Raw genomic sequence first — 21861 nt, forward strand, 5'->3', positions numbered from 1 at the left:
TGTTTTCTATCACAGTAGCATTGGCGTAGGGACAGAAGACAGACACTGGGTTCCTGAAATGAAACACAGCTCAGAGGAGAATAGATCCAAAATAAAATCTCAAGCTAAGGATCATAAATTCTTGAGTGATATCTATGCATACGATTCAAACACAAGATGCTTCCTGCATGTGTTGATGAAAGTGTTTGATGAAAGTAATTATTCTGAATTGTTTCTGGAGACAAGACTTAACAACAGTAAGATGAAGGTAAGGCTTGGATGATAGGAAAGACCAGGAAACCCTCTCTAACAGGACGTTTGTGAGGCAACTGAGACTATCACTAAAAATAGACTGGATATGACATCAGCAAAAGTATTCAAGAGATTCATCCTACATTTTTGAGGAGGTATAGTGGACGATCTAAGATGTTTGCTCTATTATTAGAGCAAAAAGTGAATTGCAGAAGCTGAAGAAGGGCCTTCAGAAACGTGTGATTACATATGTGCATCGCACGAATTACAAACTGCATTCTGTGTCTTAATATAAGTCCTAAGGAAAACTGAAAATTTGGGAAAGTTACACTGTTCACATGGGGTATTCTCTTTCACAAGTTACTTTATACTTTTTTCTTCTTTTTTTTTTTTTCCTTCCCCTCACATTGCCAGGATCACTGCTTTCTGAATACGTAATCAGGTGATTTCCTTTTGTAGCACTTCAAAAACACTATTTTGCTTCATTCTCAATGTTCAAAGTGCAAGACTGCAGTTCATTATGTACCTGACTTCTTCCTTACCGTATACAAAGGCAAGAGTAATGAATCTAGTGATGAGATTTAATTTTTCATGTCTGTTAACACTTCATTGACATGTTTCTTTAGTCAATTCTGTTAGAGTGATCGTGCTGGGACTGATGTATAATTAATTGGGGACATTAAAAAAACCGCTAACAACTCAGTGTGAGTTAGACATAGAATAAACAATTTAAAAGGAGATGCTTTAGCACCTAACTCCCTACTCACCACCATTACCTCCTTCCATCACAAAGGTATTTTCTTTTAGTAAGAGTGTGTGCTTTTTGTTTTTTCTTTTGCCAGTGTTTATCTTAGGGTTCTCTGTGGCTCTCTGTCTACTTGCATCTCACAAACATTGTAACAGGGTTTATAAGGACTTTGTAATGTAATTGGCCAGTTTGGTATCCCAAATAAGTGAAACGAATTCCCTGGACACATAGATGATGTATAGCATTAGATCCACTTGAGTGGAAAAGATTAATTTTATTATGTTTCTCCCTCCTGCCTGTAAAAAATAGTTCCCTTAAGTCTCTTATCTAATATCATGTGGCTTAAGTGCTGAGGCTCCTGATAATTGCCTTGCAGGACTGTTCTTCATCTAAGAGACATCTGCATCTCATGACTCTCCAGCAGTGTACTGAGAATTCCTTTACACTAATTTCCATCCCCAACTCCTAATTTGTCACTCAGGGTACTGTAAGCAGTATCTTTCAGCTTTTCATTTCTCCAAGGAAATTCATCAGATGTACTCACGTACAAGGGTAGAAACCAGACTACTGCTCAGAGAAAGGCATCTCAGAGGCCACTTTTGATGTCTGTTCATGATCCTCTGCAGAGAAACCAGTGTTACTTGGAAGCATGTAAGATGGGCTGTGCAGTGGGTGTCAGCTTAGGTCTGGGTTTTGTGTAGATACACTTGCTGCATGGGAGAAGGGGGCTATAGCAGGACGACTCTTGTAGAAAAAGCTGTGAGAGGCTCAGCAGAAGCCTCCGCCTCTCTGTGCTTGCTTGGAAGAACCCAGCAGAGATTTGAACTTCAGGTTTGAAACTGGATCATCTGTTTATCAAGTAAGAGATGAATCCAATTCTGTTCATCCTTTCTGCATTTCACACTAGGCACAGGGAGAAAACACCCAGTTTGTGTTTGGCATTTGCAAGCGAATGCTTGTACAGAAGAACGAAGGAGGTTGGAACAGGTTCTCTGCTGCCTTTGGCTCTCATTTCTATTGCATTGCTTCAAGAGGTGCAGAAAATGCTAATCACTGAAGTGAACTAAGAAGCAATAAGTAAGTAATGTTTTATAATAGCTGTGCTTAATAAAATGAGAGACATCTGTCAGTTCAAGCTCTCCATTTCCCAAGAAGCTAAGAAATAACTAGTAGGAAACTGCAGCAGAGGCAGTACAGAAGTCTTCTTTCTGTAGAAAAAGATGTCTGTACTAAAAGCATTTTTTTTCTGAGCTGACATTAGGCTAATTCCCTCCTATTCCCTCCCATTCCTAATAGATTGAATGCTTGGAGTCAAATGCCACTTGACCTTGTAAAAATGTGATCACCCACTGGAAGAAACCCAAAATCTAACAATACAGAGTCTTTCTGATATAAGTAAATAAGGTTCATTTACCTGTTCCCACTAACCTGATGTACTATGTTGCTGCATTCCAGAAATACTGAAGCAGCCTTTTCTATAACAGCCATTTATCCTGAGAGAGAGCAAGATAGTTGGAGCACTCAATAGCAGCCTCTCCTTCTGCCTGTTCTCAGGGGTTTGAACAGTAGCAATTTGTTTTATGGGACATGGCACCCTCCTGCCCTGCTCACGCAGAGAATCGGCCTTTTGTAAGGCCGCTCTGTGCATGCTCAGTACCAGCAGATTGCCTTTCTTGGCACACGCACACGAGAGCATTTCAGAGGGAATGTACGCGGCTCTGTTTTGCTTGACAGATATTTTATTCATGTAGGGCTAATTTGCCTCGTTAGCTATAGGCCCAAGTAAATGTGATACATCAGAGTCCTGGCTCCAAGTTAACCTGGGTACACTATTATCCAGAGGCAGTTCCTTGGGGAATACCCTCTCCTCCGCTTTTCCTCTGGGAAACAAGGGGATGCATATTGTACTTCTCCTTGCAGAGGGAAGGGCTTACTCCACTCTTTGTGCCCACTAGCTCCTTTGGCTGGTGCACAGACGCTGAGAAGAGATGTTCAGACTGCTCCTTCGACAGCCTTGCTCTGTGTGGTGGGTTGACCCTGGCTGGACGCCAGGTGCCCACCAAAGCCGTTCTATCACTCCCCCTCCTCAGCTGGACAGGGGAGAGAAAATATAACAAAGAGCTTGTGGGTCGAGATAAGGACAGGAGAGATCACTCACCAATTACTGTCACGGGCAAAACAGACTCAGCTTGGGGAAAATTAACTCAATTTATTACAAATCAACCAGAGTAAGGTAATGAGAAATAAAACCAAATCTCAGAACACCTTCCCTCCACCCCTCCCTTCTTCCCGGGCACAACTTCACTCCCAGATTCTCTACCAACCCCCCCAGCAGCGCAGGGGGACGGGGATGGGGTCAGTTCATCACACGTTATTTTCTGCTGCTTCATCCTCCTCAGGGTGAGGACTCATCACACTCTTCCCCTGCTCCAGCGTGGGGTCCCACCCACGGGAGACAGTCCTCCACGAACTGCTCCAACTTGGGTCCTTCCCACGGGCTGCAGTTCTTCACGAACTGCTCCAGCATGGGTCCCTTCCATGGGCTGCAGTCCTTCAGGAGCACACTGCTCCAGCGTGGGTCCCCCACGGGGTCACAAGTCCTGCCAGAAAACCTGCTCCGTGGGCTCCTCTCTCCACAGATCCGCAGGTCCTGCCAGGAGCCTGCTCCAGCGCAGGCTTCCCACGGGGTCACAGTCTCCTTCGGGAACCCACCTGCTCCAGCGTGGGGTCCTCCCTGGGCTGCAGGTGGAGATCTGCTCCACCGTGGACCTCCATGGGCTGCAGGGGGACAGCCTGCCTCACCAGGGTCTTCCTCACAGGCTGCAGGGGAATCTCTGCACCTCCTCCCCCTCCTCCTTCACTGACCTGGGGGTCTGCAGGGCTGTTTCTCTCACATGTTCTCACTTCTCTCTCTGGCTGCTGTTATCCATCTGTCCCAACTTTTTTTTTTTTCCTTTCTTAAAAATGTTATCCCAGAGGCGTTACCACTATCGCTGATTGGCTCGGCCTTGGCCGGCAGCGGGTCAGTCTTAGAGCCGGCTGGTATGGGCTCTGTCAGACACAGGGGAAGCTTCCAGCAGCTTCTTACAGAAGCCACCCCTGTAACGCCCCCCCCCGCTACCAAAACCTTGCCACACAAAGCCAATACACTCTGTGAGGCAGGGATATAAGGTAAGGAAAATGATATGTGGGCAGAATTGAAGCAAAGTGGTTATGCTATGTGACCTGCACGAGATGACCCAGTAGCTCTAATTCAGGCCAGTAAAGCATGCTAAGGCTTCAAAGAAGAGTAGTTACAATCAATTACTGCATCTAAGGTCACAAGAGACTGTCATTACCTCTCTGATCTCCTGTATTACACAGCACACAGGGCCTCTATTATAATTATAATAATTATTACAGTTATTATTACTATTATTTTAGGAAAACCATACATCTTGATTTTAAAACTTCCAGGGATACAAAATTCTTGGTGAACTATTCACATGGTGCGTTACTCCAACTTGCTTAAACTACCAGTGCTGGTCAGGCTATAAATCCATCTGTTAAATCCAGGAGCCCTCTACTATCAATTTCTCGTCTCCAGTAAATTGGAGACTGGGACGAGAACATCCTGTACTTTTGTGTGTGTACCTGTGGTTAAACAATACAGAGGAAAGGTCTTCACTCTGTCATGACAAAGGGCTTTAGCTGATATAGTGCTGTTTGTAAGGTTTTGCTTTACTGGTACTGCTTGAAAATGCCAGATCATAACCCTCTTTTTGTCCTTCGCTTGTCAAAGATCAATGTATCATTTTCTGTTGAATTGCAGATAACAGTATGCTCTGCTTTCCTAGTTCGGTATAGGGTAATGCAGACATCCTCTTTGTGTCTTTGTGCATGGGTATATACCATTAGAGTGCAGAATAACATAGAGGCAAAAAGCAGTAATTAACGTGCCTATAAATTTCCCAGGAGGGACTAATGTAAGAAACTTGGTCTTCAAAGTGCCTTTGCTTTAGACCTTGTGTAAACTGTACTTTATTCCTGCCTGCACCGATATAATTTTAATGGGTAATTACTATAGGAAAATATAGCTTCACCTCTGTACAAGATCTATTAACAAATCAAATATCCTATCAGAATGGGAAACGCTGAAACCATGCACATAAAAAATCAAGTTCTTATTCAGCAACAAAGAATTGTTACTGAAATGTTTTTGAAACCTAGAATTGTTAGAACTGTGAAAATAACCAAATCCCAAAACCATAAAAAAATCCCAGTTTGGTTTTTACTAGTGAGAGGTAGTGTCTTTTCAGTAGGCCACTTCCACACAGTGAAATGAGGTGCCTGCACTTACCCTGTATATATATGTTCACATGTACATGTCTGTTGGCAACTTTACTTCCATAAATTTTGATCCTATTAACCAATCCCAATCTAATTTGACAGGGGGATAAATGCCATATGTATTGTTACATTCAGTGAACACTAGCAATTGAATAGGAGACAGGGACCTTTTAAGTGCTCCAGCTGAGAGAAAAGTGTAGTGACAGCTCACACCTTATTAGACACCAGACAACACAAAGAAGCAGAAACAGCAACCGCATCTTTGGAAAAGCTTCAATTAACGATGAGACATAAATCTGCTGGAAGCAGCACTTGCTTCATCCTGGTGTTCGGAGGACTACTTAGTGCAGCGCATCCCTCGGGGCTTTGCCAGAGGGGCAGGAAACCCAAGGCGCTCTCCGAATCACACTGCAGTGGAGATGCTGTCATGCTAAGCAAGCACAAGTTGGGTCTCCGTATCAGTAAGATCAATTTCAACTGTAACCTCAAATTTCATTATTGCTATACCTGTTTTCACAGCTATGGAAGAAACACTTCTTCCTTTCAGAGAATTTTGCAGAATGTGGGCCACAGCCGTTGGCAAACCTCCCATTGATTCAGGGCCAGAGTATAAACCTCTTCACACGCCGTAGTTAATTACAAGCTGTTTGCATTTTTAACTCATGATAACCATCCAGCTGGAGGATATAGTTTTTTATTATTTACTGCTTTTTTTATCTTCAGTCAGGAAAACTGGTATTAATCCAAAAGAGTCTGAGCATGTCCTCTGGCAAAAGAAAGAAAGAAAACAAAAAAAAAGCCATGACACTTAAAACTTCAGAGGAGAGAAAGATTTTATCATGCAGTCACCTCCTGCACTGTAAAAAATAAATAAGAAAGTGCATGACATCATTTATGAGCTAAGCAAGTAGCAAAATAATGAAATGCCTTTGCTGATGGGAGGCATGAACTGATATATGCCTCAGATATCTGACTGTTAATTTAGAAGTTGCTTTCTTCAGCTGAAAAAAAATTATTAAAATGCCCAGTGTCTGCATTTTATTTCTGGTGTTCATGAATCAAACCCACACAAAAATGAGGAGATCGAAATGCACCAGATAGATGTAGAACTGAGATGGTGATGATTAATAGTGTTGTGATGAGAAGTAAAATTGTCAAAGACTGCAGTTCATGACTAGTTTTAGATGAACTAAAGACAGGGGGGAATTTAAAAAATGATAAAATTTCATTTTTACATGCTTGTGCAAAAGGCTTCAGCTTCTCATTTCATGTATTTTCATTTCAAACTGACATAAGCTAAGCAAAATATTTTGGTTTTGCTGGGGACAGGCAAAAAACTGAAACTCCTTCTAGAACACCTTGTAGTCCTTGCTTGTGTTGAGGAAAAATACCTTTTTTCTTTAGGAGACATCTGTCTTGGAACAATGTTTCCATTTTCATCTGTCTAGAGGCAGAGATCTCTAGATCCAGCCAGAAGGTGCTACAAGTTATAACTGCTGGAAGGTCTGTGCTCCTCAGGGCATGATGGCTTTAAAGTATGATGCTCTGACTTTATCATAATCAGCTGCTCAGCCTGGAGAGAAGAAGGCTCAGGGGGATCTCATCCATGTGTATAAACGCCTGAGGGGGGGGGGGGGATAAAGAAGATGAAGCCAGACTTTTCTCAGTGGTGCCCACTGACAAGAGGGCAAGAGGCAATGGGTACAAACTGAAATACATAAAATTCTATTTAGTTATTAGAAGGAACTTTTTTACTGTGCAGGTGGTCAAATGCTGGAGCACATTGCCCAGAGAGGCTGTGGAGTCTCCATCCATAGAGATATTCAAAACTCAGCTGGACAAACTGTGGGAAACCTGCTCCTGCTGACCCTGCTTGAGCAGGGGCTGGACCAGACAAGCTCCAGAGATGTCCACCAGCCTCCACCACGATTCTATGAAATAGCTTCTTCTCCATCAGTAGCTTTTACGAAACTCTGAAAGCTGACACACTGAGTGTCATCCGGTGATAAACTCAAGGGTAGTGAATAGTCACTGGGACATGTTTCTGAGCAAAGACAATTATTTCTTAACTTCTAAGCAATCTCTGTTTTGGCAAATTATTTATCCATCAGCTTGAAGGGTAAGATCAGACAATGCCTGTACTTTCCATATGCTTCTTTTGCTGCGATCATTCAGCCAAAGGTTCCTGAATATCTGCATCTGACTTTTAGATTATTATTTTGAAACACTTTGGATAAAACCATATGAAACCCAAACTTTTCTGCAGGGCATGTAGACCATTTTCCTACTGCCAGCACTGAAAAGAAAAATTAGCTTCACTGCAGAAGAGCAGAAGACATTTTGAAGGTTTTCTAGAGATCAGTTTAATTAGCTAATAAACCAAATGGAATACACATATTTCATCGAGAGAGCAGAAATGCATTATCTTGAAAAGTTAGCCCAGCATGTGCATGCAGCTCATGACAGCAAAGAGACTGTGAGTAATACAAGAGATATAGAATTAAGAGGAGGGGAGATGCTGAAGGAGGAGAGGGGTGAGGATATGAGCGGAGCTGGCAGAGCAGCGAGGACAATCAACATGACGGTTAAGGACATAAGGCTACAGAGGCAGCTGCATTCAGCTCAAGCTCCCTTTGCCCAAACCTAGATGAACCATGTATGAGGCACTTCCATGCCACAAACCACGTAGCTGTGTTAATATGCTGAGAGGCACAGTATATTGCTTGGGCACTGTGCCATGCTACAGCAGCTTTATGCTGCTTGGGACCAGAGTTGGCTCTGTGTCCAGTTGGCTCAAAAGCTTGCATAGCTCAAGCAAGGGGTCTGTCTGTCCCCACCCACAGAGGTATGTCCTGAGGAGCAAATTCCCAGGGGTATCTTAGTTTCTTCCCAAGGTGGGAAGCAAGTGGGACACAGGAAAATGGAAAGGAGAGATTAAAATTGTTCTAACAATCTTGAAATAGTCTTCTGCCAAGCCTGCCATCAGCTTATAAAGGGGACTGACAAACATCAGAGCTGGTACACAAAGCAGAGAGGGACTGCATGCCTGGGAGAGGTGAGAGAGCAGTGAAGGAGAGAAAAAGAATGAAGGAGAAACAAGATCCCCCTTTGGAACATCAGAAAACTGCTGGATTTGTTCAGCTGCTCATGAAGCTGCTGCCTAAGGTTTTGGGGTGATTTGTGCCCTTGGGGAAACTTGGAGAATGTAGAGTGTCCTCTAATTAATTGTAAAATCAACTTTTATTCTGAAAGATGACAAAATGATGTGAGAGAGAATTTAAGGTCTGTCCAAAGCAATTAAATTCAAAGAAATCTTTGCCAATACCATTACTAGAAACATAATTGGTCTTATATAGTGTAGCGTAAGAAAATCCCAGCAACTGACTGTCCCCTCCATTAAAATAGAAAGGGATAGGGACCTTTGAACACACTGAACATAACTAAAGGACATATTTTATGAAAAGGAGATGTTGCTTTCAAAATCAGGACCTTTTATTGTTGATGATAAATTGGTTTACTTGTATAGAGAATGACTAATCAGTGATTTTAGTGAATAGATACTATATGACTCAAAAACAGTTGACCATCACCAAAACATCTATAAGTCATTGCTTTTGTATTGCTATGTAAGGACTTGCCTTTGGTTTTCTTTTTCTTTTTTTTTTTTAATTTACATTCTTGATTAGCCTGCTGTATTACAACAGCATCAATCAAGCTGACTAAATTCAGTTCAGTATGAAACGTGAAATCTATTTCCCCAATAATTATTGATTGTAGCTATTTCCATTATGACATCCATATTCCTACCTGCTTGCTGACAAGACCTTCACTCTCTCTCCCATTTTCTTCTTTTTAGTTCCATATACTTTCTCTGACAAAAGAAGAATGAAAAATATTTTTCTTATTTTTTCCCCTTCTGTTCACCAAGATTAAATGGTAAGACGCACAGGTAACTAACTATGTGTGCTTAAAATACCTTCATTGAAACAGGAACTAATGAAACATTGTCCTGTATAAATGACAGTAAACATCTTGGATGAACACAGCAATTAGCCTGTGCATCCCATGAGGGAGGCTTCAGCTCAAAGTAGAGAGATGCTCTCTCCCTCGGAGCTGTGACAGATTCAGATCCTGTGGTGTTTGGATACAGACCTCCCTACTTGCATTGGCTCATTCTGCATGTAAATAAATGACTACAGTTATTTATGTAAGTTTGTTACTGTGTGTCATAGCACGTTTAAGTGGGATGTGGGGCATTTCCAGTGAAGGATTCTTAAACATTGTACAAACTTTCCTTGTCAGTCCTCCATGGCCTGGATTCTACCCTTCACACTTAGAAAAAAAAAAAAAGCCACTAAAAACTGATCAGTTTACTGTGGTTAAGACTGTGATTTTGAGCCACAGCCTTGAGCTATTACCACTATGCTGCGGAGCATCCCCAGGAGCTGTTCATCTTTCTGAGTCACAACTCCTTTCCTTTCGTTTTGCTCTGTGCAGGAGCAGTAACTTATTACTGGCCTCAAGTTTTGTCTCAGGCTACCTCAGCCACCCAGCTGAAAGGCAGGCTTAATCCCATCTGCATAGGAGGAGACATATGAAATAATTGCCTTTTTATTCCTACGCACTGGATCCAGAACCAGATAAGAGGTAGGACAACCAAAAAGGAGGAACTAGTTCTTTGCTGAGCCACACAGCACACACCACAGGCATGTCCATTGATAGACAAGATTTGGGCTCTCAGATGAAAAAGTATAAATGACATCTCTGTGGATATTTAAAAGGATATTTAAGACTCCCTGTGAGAACAGAAATATATTCCATTATCCAGGCTCACATGTGCAGTCCTGGAGCTGCAGTGGTGCCATGTGTCAGCTGGACACTGCCTGGTGCCACCAAGGCAGTGGTTTTCAAGTGGTGCTGTATGCATGCATGCATACGGGAGGCTTATGAAGGACTGTGGAGCTGGCATCAAAGTGTAAAGCAAGAATAGCGCAAGCAGAAATAATGTATGACCCTGAACCACCCCAGATGTGAACACAAATGGGAGTTGTCTGGATAGAGAAAGATTGACAGCTCTTTGAATCCGAGAACTAAATAAAGACATGCATTTGTGGTGCTCCTACAACTCTGGTTCCAGAAATCAATGCAAAGATTTGTTCAGCCCAGTATGTGGCATTTTTCTCCCCTTCTCAGACACACTAATTTTACCTAGAAACTTGCTGTCTGCATTACATCCCCTCTTCTTTTTCCTGCAGATGATAAGGCATTGTCCAAAACTGACTTAATAACAGCAATAAGAGAGATGGATTGTCACTTTACGTTACTCAGACAGTGATTAAAGTTAATAAAGGTTCAGGGTGCTTCTTTGTGCTGCAAATACTGTGCGACAGACCAGCCTGCTGAGGAGCCCAGTTGGAGGTGCTGGGCCCCAGATCACTCCTCGGATGCCAGGATGGTGGCTGCAGCATTCATTTTCTCATGAAGACATCTGACATTTGCTTCTTTCCATACTTCTCTGTCCCTGCTGGAAAGCTGAAAGTGTAATGTCAGCACAGTCAATGTTCTTCTCTCACACACCAGGACAAGAAATACCATTAGTGTGTGAATGATGTATGAGGTGAATGGTTCCTGTGCCCCTCCCTTTTTGTTCAGGGTTTGACCATGAGCTGTTTCCTCTCTCCTTCCCTCCCACAGTCCATCATGGATCTAAAGCTTTGACCCTCACTGTCTGCAATGCACTTCTATGTGCAACTTCTTCCCAACAGGGGCTGCAGAATTAGGCATAAGGCAGCAGCATGTGACAAATGATGCTCTTTCTGTAGACTGTGCAGAGCTGGAGGTCAAACACACTATTAATAATTCTCTGACTTTTTAAAAGCTGTATTTCCTCCATTTGTTGGCAACATGATCTGAAAGCTCTGTAGAAGCCACTTAAAACAGCAGTTGAACAGAGGCATTTCAACACTGTCCAATATTGATTTTTGCCTCTAACTCGCCTCTTTGCTAAGACTGGTTTCAATATCCTGTGAAGTTTAAGTGAAGGTATTTCCCATCTCAATAGCTGTGCATTGTCATTTGATACTATAGATAAGGAGTAGTATTTTCCTTAGTAACATAGTTTGGCTCAAAGAGCAAGAGTGCCACAATATCTCCATCCTGGACCATTGCTGCCCGCATGGAAGAAAGGCTGAGTGAGGAACGAATGGAGGTAGGCTGGAGCGGGGAACCCAGTCACCAGGCTGTTCACCAAGCTCAACCTATACAAAAAAAAAACCCAAAAACGAACACAGTATTGAGCTGGTACAGCAGATTATTTCTGCCTCCAGACAAGGAGTCCCAAGGAACAAGAAACTTCATTAAATTCAAAGCACTTGTTGGTGCGCTCCCATGAAACAGAAATTTAAAGGAAAAAGACATTCAGGAAATCTAGCAAATCCTTAACCAAAATTAAGGAAACAAGATAAGCATATGTGAAAGAAAAATAAGCATTGTAAACATTGATTTGGCTAATCATGAGAGTGACCTAAAATTTAAGAAATTTCCCCACTGGGGAAATTAGGACATATATTTAATAATTAATATTTTTTTTGTGGGGACAACAGGCAAGGACAGCAAGTGAGATCCTGCTAGAAGAGAAAAAAAGGTCATGAGGAAGTGCTCTATATTTATACTAGAAAGAAAAAAAGACGAAGAAAGGTTTTCTGCTTTGTGGGGAGGGAGAGAGGAGCACAATTGAAAATTACACTGAGAAGGCTGAAGTGCTTCAGCCTATTATTTTTTCTTTACCTCATTAAAAAATCTAAAACAATTCAGACTATCCATAAACTTTAGAATTTAAGAACTTAGGCTGGTAGAGAGCAGAAAAAGAAGCTACATAGATACATTATATATCTTCAAATCATGTGAGCCTTATAAAATTCACCCTAGAGTGCTCAGGGAATTGAGTAAAGCAATTTCACAGCCATAAGCAATTATCTTTGAGGACTGATGGAGGGTGAATGAAGTTCCAGAAGGCTGGAAAATGACCTCTCGAGAGCTCTTCCAGCCACGGTTACCGTTCCTGTAAGGAGGGAAAAACAAAGGTAAGACCGTGACTTATTGATCCATAGTTCCTTCTTTGGGAAGCCACAGTGGCAAAGCAACTACTTGGTATTCTCACTATAGGCAAAGCATAAAGTTTTCAGAATACGGGGTCAGGCTGGATCAAATCAAAGGTCCATCTATCACAAAATTGTCTCAGATAGTAGCCTGCAGCAGATACTGCTGTATATAAAACAAAGTGTAGGGCAAGCATGCACCAGCATATTCTCTCAGCTCTTAGCAATCAGAAGCTTAGGGACTTACAGAGCTAGAGACTTTGCATCTTTCTGTTAATAGCCCTCTGTGACCCTTAATAGCCCTTAACAACTACTAATCAAGAGATGTCGGAAGTGCTGTCTTTATTACATGAAATCAGAAGATAATACATAGAAACAGAAAATAGTCACGTACTTTCTACTGCTCTGCCTTTCAGTGAATGTATTTTTGTTCCCAGCTTGGATATATTGTTATCAAGTGTACATTCATTTCATGAACAGCTAATCCTTGAGAAAAGCAATACCAAAATGTCAGGATAGCTACTTGATATTATTCACATTTGAGCACAGTTACTCTGGCTAGTTTGTCAGAAGCTGCTTCATGTTAGAGTTGAACCAAATTTATTTTAAGCTATAAAGAGACAAAAGACAATCTCCTGTAGGTGGATACAGTACAGTTGGAGAATAGTGATTAAAGGACTTTATTTACATTTCTAGCTGATCAACAGCTTTTAGATACTTCTAATGGGAAGAATTGATTTTTTTCCTCTACAAAAGGGACTTAATCAATTTTGCTTTTGGAAATGTTTTATTCAACAATAGCTAAATTTCCCTGCATACACATCTGTCAAAGCAGAGACTATTATTGGAAAAGAGAAGCCTTCTGTGCTGATATAAAGATATCCGTTTTATTATTTCAACAGAAGCCTATTGATTTTTTAAAACCTTGAAAAAAACCCAAAAGCTTACTATAATACTAATGCCTTAAGTGTGCAAAACATTCCCCAAATATTAGCAAAATTTAGTTTCTGTTGACTTTGCTAGGATTTTTTAAAATTATTTTGTGCTTGAAATTAAACTTCAATGGCATTCTTCAGAAAAAAAAATATTTGCCATCCCTTTTAGAATAATTTATCCTAGGGGTTCTGTAATAATTAAGCTCTTTCTGCAGTGCTGGATTGTGACTTAAGAGGTTGGTTTCTGTCCTCAGCTCTCCAGCTGGCTCTCTGGGCAAAGGAGATGAGTCACTTCATCTGTAAAATGGGGGCACTATATGCTCTATACAGAACTTTGATATCTATGTGCAGGAGGCTTTTTGAAAACATTACGTATCGTGATGCATGGTATCTCACTTCCCAATGCAGATGGAAGCACTTTCAGTGCGGGTCTGCAAGTTATACACTGGTTGCAGGTGAAAAAAAATGCAGGTGTTAGATTGCAATGCACAAATACCTGCAAAGTGCAACTCAGTTAATGGTAATACCTCAGTATTTTTTACCATACGTAAAGGTGGACAAATCTGCACATAAATGAGCAGAAAACTCTTTACAAGTCTTTAATACACCAGGTCTGTAGAAGTATTTTAACTGTGGATTTGTATTGAAAATCAGATAAAAACATGCATTATTTGGCTGAGTTTCTACAGCGGGCACTGCATTTATGTTTACACAAACAAGCGTTAACCAGGTTCATTTCAAAGAAAAGGTTCTTGTCTGGTTTTATGAAAATTTATAACAGCCACAATTTAATTTAAACTGATAAGAAAATCAGAGAAGTCTCACCTCACTGCATTCTACAGGACTCTTGACCTTGCCAGGACTTACAAACACGGGGGGAAAAAAGTCCCTGTGAATATAGGACATGGAGATGAATCCTTCAATATTTAAAAAGATAAGGTTAAGAAGAATCCTGTAAAAAAGACTAACAATGAATTTAGTGTTTGCTTCCAGTTAGAAAGCCTCCCAGATCTTTAAGCTGATGGATTGTCATATCTATAAATACACCTACTCTCTTAACCTCTTCCTAGCCATCGGTTGCACATCGTAGGCTACATCTGGCACCAGTGCCTTGTTACTGTACTAATTCGGCCGCCTCAGGGACACATGTATTACCGCTATAGCTGTAACAGCCTGAAACCTGAATTGCGAATCGGGGCCCCGTTGTACCCAGCACTGTGGAAAGAGACAGCCCCTGCTCCAGCCTGGATCCACACCCACCGACCGCGGCACTCCCACCCACGCTTTGATTCACGTGGCACTGGCAGGAAAGGGCCTGATCCTGTCACACTGGAACAAAAGCAATGTTACAGGGCATAGCCTGCGTGGCGATAACCTTCGTATCGCATTTGCGAGAGAGCAGAGGTTGCCAAAGGTGGTTAAGGTGCTTAACTGACATGCACTGGGGATCTGGGAGAAAAAAACCGCATGCTGGGAGCAAACCGTGGCTCCCTGGAGGTCCTGCTCAGCTGCTGGCGCCCGTCCCCGCACCAGCACCCTCCCATCGCTGCCCCACTCTGGCACAGCCATGGCACGCTGGTGTCCCCTCTGGAAGGGGAGCCGAAGCTGCCACCGAGGCAGCCATGCCTGGCCCACAGCCCTCCAGGAGCCCCGCTCCTGCCTCTCCCCGTACCACCCGCCGCCGCCAGCGCTTTTGGGGGACCCCGCGCCCACCCGTCATCACCGTGGCCGGCACTGGGCCCGGCACCAGCTGCCATCCTGCCCTGGCCACAGCCAAGCCAGGCCGGGGTGAGGACGTGGTACTGAGGCGGTGGTGCACGTGGTTATGGCGGACAGGGGCTCGACACCCACCTCCCGCCACAGCACCTCCCCGGCTGCCTGCTCACGCAGCCCCGGCTGGTCCCACCCTCCTTCTTTTCTCTTTATTTTTCAGGTTATACGGAGTTAGGTGGGACACTGGTGCAGTAGAGTTTTAAAGTCTGCATTGTTTGGCACTTTCTGACTGGGAAGGACCAGCTGGCGAGGCCATGGTGGCTGGGTGAGCTCGGGACGAGCTCGGCGCGCCGGCGCAGCCGGGTCTGCCGCCACCTCTCACCAGGCGGCCCTGATGCCCGCGGTGGGCCCTGCCACGGCTCCCGGCGGCTGAGGGCGAGGGGCTGCGCCCGCGGCGTGGAGGGGAACAGCCAGCCACTGCAACCGGCTGTTCAGCGAGGAGCAAAGAGGACCGTGATGACAGGGCTCAGCTTTATAGACTTTTATTTTTCAATCTGTACAGAACGCTGTTGCTATCATAATAAGGCATCAAACGCACTATTGAAAAGCTCACGATGGACTGTGACGTTTCGCCCTGTTGTGGGTCAAAAAAGGAGTTTTACAAGATTAAACCGGTTGATTTCCCAGTCGGTAAGCTTTATATTCATTACAGACAGGTTTTTGAAAGAATTACAAAGATTAAAAAACTGTAAACATATAAAAAACCAGCAACAACCCAGCGTAGCTTCCTAGGAGAGAGTCTCGGACATTTCTGCTGCGGGGCCGGCTTCGGGCTGGCAGGGAGGAGGCAAGGCCGGCTGCGCCTGGGAGCCGCGCTGGGCGCTTGCCGCCTGGCAGGGCTGGGACCCTGTGGCGACGGGCCTCCTTTTTGGTGAGAGTCCCCAGCAGGTGCCAGGCATTTCCCAAACGGCCGGCCTCAGCCACAGACGTCTGATCAAGAAAAAGAAACCGAGAAAACGGGTCACCGGGGAGCTGTTTGAACAGTGGGGAGCCAGCCGCAGGCTGCCGGCACCTCGCCGCGGCGGCTGCAGGCCTCCGGGTCCCCTCCGGCGGGAAGGCAGAGGCCAGGGCAGAGCCCGGCCCGCAGACGTGTCATGAGGTAGAAAATGGGAAAGCGTCACGTTTCGCTGTTAGGGTCGGTCAGAAGTAAACTGACTGACGGCACAAATCCCGATATGTTTCCGAGGTACTCCAGGGGGCACCTAAAACCCACCTGGTATGCCCCAAAATTTACATCCCCAAAGAAGAAAGCTCTCCAATGATCCATGTGACAACTTTAGCCCGGGGAAGGGAAAAAAAAAATAATTCCTCATGCTTGTACCCTTAACGCATTCACATTTTGAGCAGCGGAAATCAAATTGCAAGGGTGCGGGAGAGGGCAATTTGTTTCCCTTGGCCTCAGCCTTTGGTACCTCCTCGTGCGAGGTGAACGACGCAAAGGCTCGTTCACCGGGCAGCAGGCTAATACATTCATTTTCCACCATCGGCCACCAGACAGCAAGTGTTTTGGTCTCTGTCGCACCGCACAGCATGAGAACCTGAGACTCCAGAGGTTTTATATCACACCACCAACCCACACAGTCCTGTAATTTGTAAAGGTATCTTGTTGGGTGATCAGAGAAATGTCCTGAGAGTTTTCATCTGCTAAACTCCGGCACTCTGAAGGCCTTCCTCTGCCTCTTTCTTAGCACACACTAACACCAAAATAAAGAAACTGTGTTAGTCCTGTTACTTAAGTTTCCTTACTCCTCACGCTTCTGCAGTGTATATTTAGATTACTAGGTTGACTTCCGTTTCCTTAAAATGCTCAGGGAAAATTTGAGGGTTCATTTAAGTATTGCAGGCTCATGATCTGTGACAGGCATTTTGCAAAGTGTCAGAAAACTTCTCACTTGATAATAACATCCTGACAGTCAGGGGAGCGTTCCTTTTTCTAGTGCTAATAATCAGCATTAAGGCATGCCATGGTTCCTACAAGAAATCTGTGATCCTTACAGCTTTAGCTGTCATCTTTCTGCAATAATGGAATGTACTCCAACTTTATGCATATGTATCATTAAAAAATAAAAATAATGGCTCTCAGAACCACCAGCCTCAGTTTTAGAGCTTTTGTTGTGTAGGTGAGTACAGTGATTCCCGTTAGGGACCCCGGCTGGTGAAAGGGTTTTCACCCCCTGCGACATCTGTCCCCTGCCCCACACCGTCTTGCTGCCCCCGGCTCAGCACCGTCTGCCCTGTTGCTTGGCACAGCTTTCCCTGGACCTCTGGAGGCCACAGCCAGCCCCTTTGTGTCCTCAGGGCAGGACAGGAGGCAGTGCTGTCCCCACCGCCCCACCTCGAGCCGTGTGTCAAGCCCTGCAGGCAGTGTCCTCATACCTACCAGCAGGCAAAGGGCCGCTACGGAGGAGTCTTTCTCCTCCGTGTCCTGCTCCTCAGGCTGTTTCCTCCCTCAGTCTCACCGATCACAACAGGCTGAAGGCTCCTCCTTACATCTGGAAGCTATTCCATTTATTTACCCTAGAAATTCCACCCTGAATCCCTGAGGACACATCCAGAGGGATGTAAGCTCTCCAAAGACTACTGTGGAGATGCTGGCCACTGTCGAGTTCCTGCCCACAAACACGCTCCGTATCATGACATAAACTGGCAAAATCACCTACTAGGCAGCAGCAGCACCACCTAATAACGCTGCTCATTTAATTACCAAAAAACACTGAACTAAAGCGGCGGTTAGAGCAGGTAATATCAGAAGCAGCATCTCTTTTGCAGGGCCAACATTGAAGCCTGGGCACCACAAAACGCTATTTACAGTGACCTAAGGCATGAACCTGGAGCAGCGCAGCTCCTGGGGCCTGCGGTCAAAGGCACCCACACCAGCACCCGTGGCCGGAAAGCAGGAGGGACTGAACTAGGTGAGTGCCAGACTCGGGTGCTGCATGTGTCTCCTGACATGAACAGCCAGAGAAGAGGGAATGAGGAACCAAGTGGCAAAATAGCATTGTCTCTCCGCACGAGGACCCCGCATTTCCACCTGCTGCTCGTTATTCTGAACCTTGTGCTGCCACATACTCCTGGGTAAAGGGGGCACCAAGGAGATCTCCTCCCCCCTTCCCAAGAGAACTCTTCTCGGGTATGTCACAGTGGGGAAAAAAACTATAATTTAAAAAATATTTGATATTCCCGATATTTGAGACTTAACTGATGACTGACAAGGCTATAACAGTGAATCACATGTTTCTACTAAGACTGCAGTCAGGAACTGTACAGACAGAGCTCTTCACTCATGTTTGGCTTTGGCAGGGACACATATATATATTAATATACATATATATGTTAACACTGTTCAGTAAGAACTGACAGCAGTGCATACAACAATCTTTGTTGGTTTTCTCAGCACTGCAAGAACACAACTTCAATGTTCCACAGAAACTGGCTGATAATAAAGTAAAGAGAATCAGTGGTACAGGTTTCTGGCAACTGTGCCACAGAACTGCAATTAATAACAACATGTACCCTTGATCATCCCCTATGTTGAGTCCCATGTCAGCCAGTAAACTGCCTGATATTCAACCTTTCTTTTTCCTGACAATTTATTTTTTACAAATAAATTGTTTTTTATTGAACAAGCCCCACAAAGCTCGTTCCTGACCTTTCCTTGCTGGTTATGAGAAGGCTGACAGCCTAGTGACATAAAACTGAAGTTTCAAAATGACTAGTAAGATGCAGACAGCCCCAGTATAAGCAAAGCCCTGCAGCTGAGCTTGAATTTCTTCTGGCAACTGTACTGAAGGAGAAGTGTTCGGTCTCAGCATCCCCATGCTTTTTCACTCTTTGGGTCTTTTGAGACTCCAAACAAGAAGTCAGTTAATTCAAGTTATGGCAGTTTTCATACAAAGACATCTGTCTACCAGGAACTAAACTTCTTTTATAATGGGTCACTATAGCTATCAGAAGTTAATGACTACCAATCACTGCTAATCTGAACTGAAATGGAGCCACCGACCTTAAGCTGAAAGAGCCTTTTGTCTCCTACCAATACCATGAGCCATATGGTTCCCTGCCCTTTGCCTCTTATTTTATATTTTAAATAATCATCACTAATTGTACAATTGTTTGAAAATATGGGAGGTTTGTGGCAAGTCACGACCAAGCGGTGTTCTTTTTTCCCTAAGCTCTCACTCAGTAGAAGAGAAGGGATCAGCTTAAAATTAAAGGATAAAAAAGCATCCCTCAATTAAATATTAGCCCTGCTATTTGATTATTGGTCCTGCTTCTTAACAGTCTACCAAGTAGAATGTTAATAATCCTGCAGGCTGCAATAATTAACAGCTTCCAAAGTGTCAAGGTCGTTCCTGTTCTATATGGGAGTAATAAGAAAATTATATAGGCATTACAGCAATGGAATGTTTTATATTAGGATAAAGGAGTATATGAGGAACCTACTTATCACAAATCTCTTTTTATTCAGTGGTTTTCATTATTTTATATCAGTTGCATTTTCTCTGGCATGTTTTCCCTTTACAACAAGTGCTCATATACTGCAAACATTCGATTATAGAGCTTAAGAAAAAACCATTCTTGTCAGACAAATAAACGGCATCACCAGCTATCTTTAGCCGCATCTGTTTTCTTTAATGAAACATTTTTTCCTGTAGAAATGCTGCCTTAAAAATCATGACCACACTAATTATCTATGGCAAGCACATCTTCCTCAACTAATGACAGCTCGAGCATATTATCGTTTGCACCAGACTTCATTCTGAAATTGAAAGACCCATAGAGCTTCGCAGACTCCTTGGAGGACGCAAACCTGCTCCTCCGGTACAGCTCCCCTTTCCACATGGACATCATCAGCAGGCTCGAGAGCACCACTCCCCCCAGGGTTAAGAGACACAGCCCGGCAATAACACAGCGGTCCAAGTGAGCCCCGATCCTCGCGCTCTCGTTCTCCAGCCTCTCCATCTCCCGGGCAGCCACGGTGTTGGGATCCACCGTCACGTCTCTGGGTACCACGTAGGAAATGATCACCAGCAAAATGCCACTAACCAGGAACAAAATGGCACTAATGAACCCGTAGTCCACAGATTTCCCGGCCGCCACCTCCGAGGCAGCGTCGTCCTCCTCGGAGACCAGGGAAGGAGAATCGTGCACCCACTCGGGCGGTAGCTCCCTGCAGGAACGCTGCTGCAGAGGGGCATCCTGGCAGCGGCCGCCTGTAGGACTGGGGGGACTTCTTGCATGCTCCAGGTTTACATTTTCATCCACGTAGGTGAATGACGTCTCGAGTTCCTGGGCACAGCAGCAGGCTTTCTTCTTCCCTCCGTCCTCTTCCCCGGGCAAGTGCTCGGGCGGGTGGCAGGGCTGGGAGGTGCCGGGGGGTGCAGGGTGCTCCTGGGGCGAGGTGTCCGGGGGGGAGAGCTGGAGTGCCAGGGGGGGCTCAGCCACAGGGCCCCTCTGCGAGGGCTTGCAATGCCTTTCGCAGCGCAGGGCTGCCACGGCAGCGGCTGCTCTGGGGTCCACCTCACCCCCCTCACGCTGCTGCTGCTCGTAGGGAGGGCAGGGCAGGCTCCAGCCCGTCGCGGTGCCCAGGGTTGCCTGCCTGCTCTCCTCGGCCAGGTAGAGAAGCTCCATGCAAGCCATCGACCTCGTCCCGGCAAGCTCCGACTCCCAGGCTACCGCATCCTTCAGCGAACGCTGCTGCCCCTGACCCGCCGAAGTGGCTTCACGGTGCCGGAGCTGCTGTATCCCAGAAATCTTCTACTCTTTCACCAACGTTTTGTCAGGGACATGGCTTGTGTCAGCTGTTAAATGATTAAACAAATCCTCTCTGACATTCATTTCTTTTCGGTCTGCAAATGAAATAGCAGAGGGGAAAAACAACAACAACAACAAAACCAAACCCGACAACCTCATGATGATACATTAATAAACCAAAGAGAAGATAACGCAAACGTAATACATCAGTCTTCCTCTCAACTGTTCGAGAGGAGATGGCAAACACGATTGTTTTAACCACGCATTTAAAACTGCAATCCTCTTGCAGATCCAAAATCTATTAGGGAGTCTAATCAACCTTTGACACTGATATCCAATTAAGGCAGTAAGTCATCTACAGAGCACAGGATAACCAGAATAACTGCATAAAACGCCAGAGAAATGAGACGTCTGTTCTTTTAGAAGCAAGTAACTCCCCCACCCCCTTCCAAATGAAGAATTTTAAACTCAGATTCACAGACTAATTAGAAAGAAACACACAAATCCCATGTAGCTCAGTAATCCAGGATCTGTATTCTCTGGTGGAAATCTGATAATCCTATGGGAAAAGCAGTGCTCTCCTATAGCAGATCTCCCGTTCGATTAAGAGCTTTCGGGATGAAATTATGCCTCAAAGACTGATGACTCAAAGACGGATATTACTTCTCATCTGCAATTAATTCGTTTTCACCCCCTTCTTCTGCGCCCCATCCCCCCTCGCGGCCGAATGCCCGGTGACATTAGCAAAAGCCTGCAGCCCATAAATGTGTTGCATGCGTAGAAAACACATGTGCGCCTATAGCATATACGTGATCGATAACAGACGCTGCTCACTCACGCTCTTCTCGGGACCTCAGCGGGAACCGGCCACGCTAGGAAACGCGATCCCCGCCGGCGCGGGGAGTAGCTGGATCCACACGCAACTGTGTGACCCGAGTGACACCGAGGTTACAGGCGCGCAGACACGCACCGACACACGCTCACACCCCGGCAG

At 44.6% G+C, this 21861-nt stretch overlaps 1 protein-coding gene and 1 long non-coding RNA gene across 3 annotated transcripts; one reads left to right on the forward strand and one right to left on the reverse strand.

The window, feature by feature from the left end:
* The first annotated feature begins 2931 nt into the window (after positions 1–2931).
* On the forward strand, positions 2932–15432 carry LOC138684820 (uncharacterized). Its single transcript, XR_011324119.1, has 3 exons — positions 2932–3005; positions 4138–4150; positions 15274–15432. It is a non-coding gene; the product is annotated as an uncharacterized lncRNA (long non-coding RNA).
* A 147-nt stretch (positions 15433–15579) lies between these two features.
* Positions 15580–21861, reverse strand: TMEM74 (transmembrane protein 74). 2 transcript variants are annotated; one of them, XM_069779910.1, is made up of 2 exons: positions 21706–21861; positions 15580–20914 (listed from the first exon to the last, which is right to left on the reverse strand). In XM_069779910.1, the coding sequence occupies exon 2, from the start codon at positions 20751–20753 to the stop codon at positions 19797–19799; it is 957 nt and encodes a 318-aa protein (XP_069636011.1). In that variant the 5' UTR covers positions 20754–20914; positions 21706–21861; the 3' UTR covers positions 15580–19796. The 2 variants fall into 2 exon arrangements, with proteins under 2 accessions (XP_069636011.1, XP_069636010.1); XM_069779909.1 differs by having other exon boundaries at positions 15580–20962; positions 21706–21855.

Source organism: Haliaeetus albicilla, chromosome 3 (genome assembly GCF_947461875.1).
Source record: "Haliaeetus albicilla chromosome 3, bHalAlb1.1, whole genome shotgun sequence".
In the NCBI taxonomy this organism is placed as follows: domain Eukaryota; kingdom Metazoa; phylum Chordata; class Aves; order Accipitriformes; family Accipitridae; genus Haliaeetus; species Haliaeetus albicilla.

Excerpts from the sequence above, each read along its gene's own strand:
- TMEM74 (XM_069779910.1), bottom strand. The coding sequence starts at position 20,753 with ATGGCTTGCATGGAGCTTCTCTACCTGGCCGAGGAGAGCAGGCAGGCA.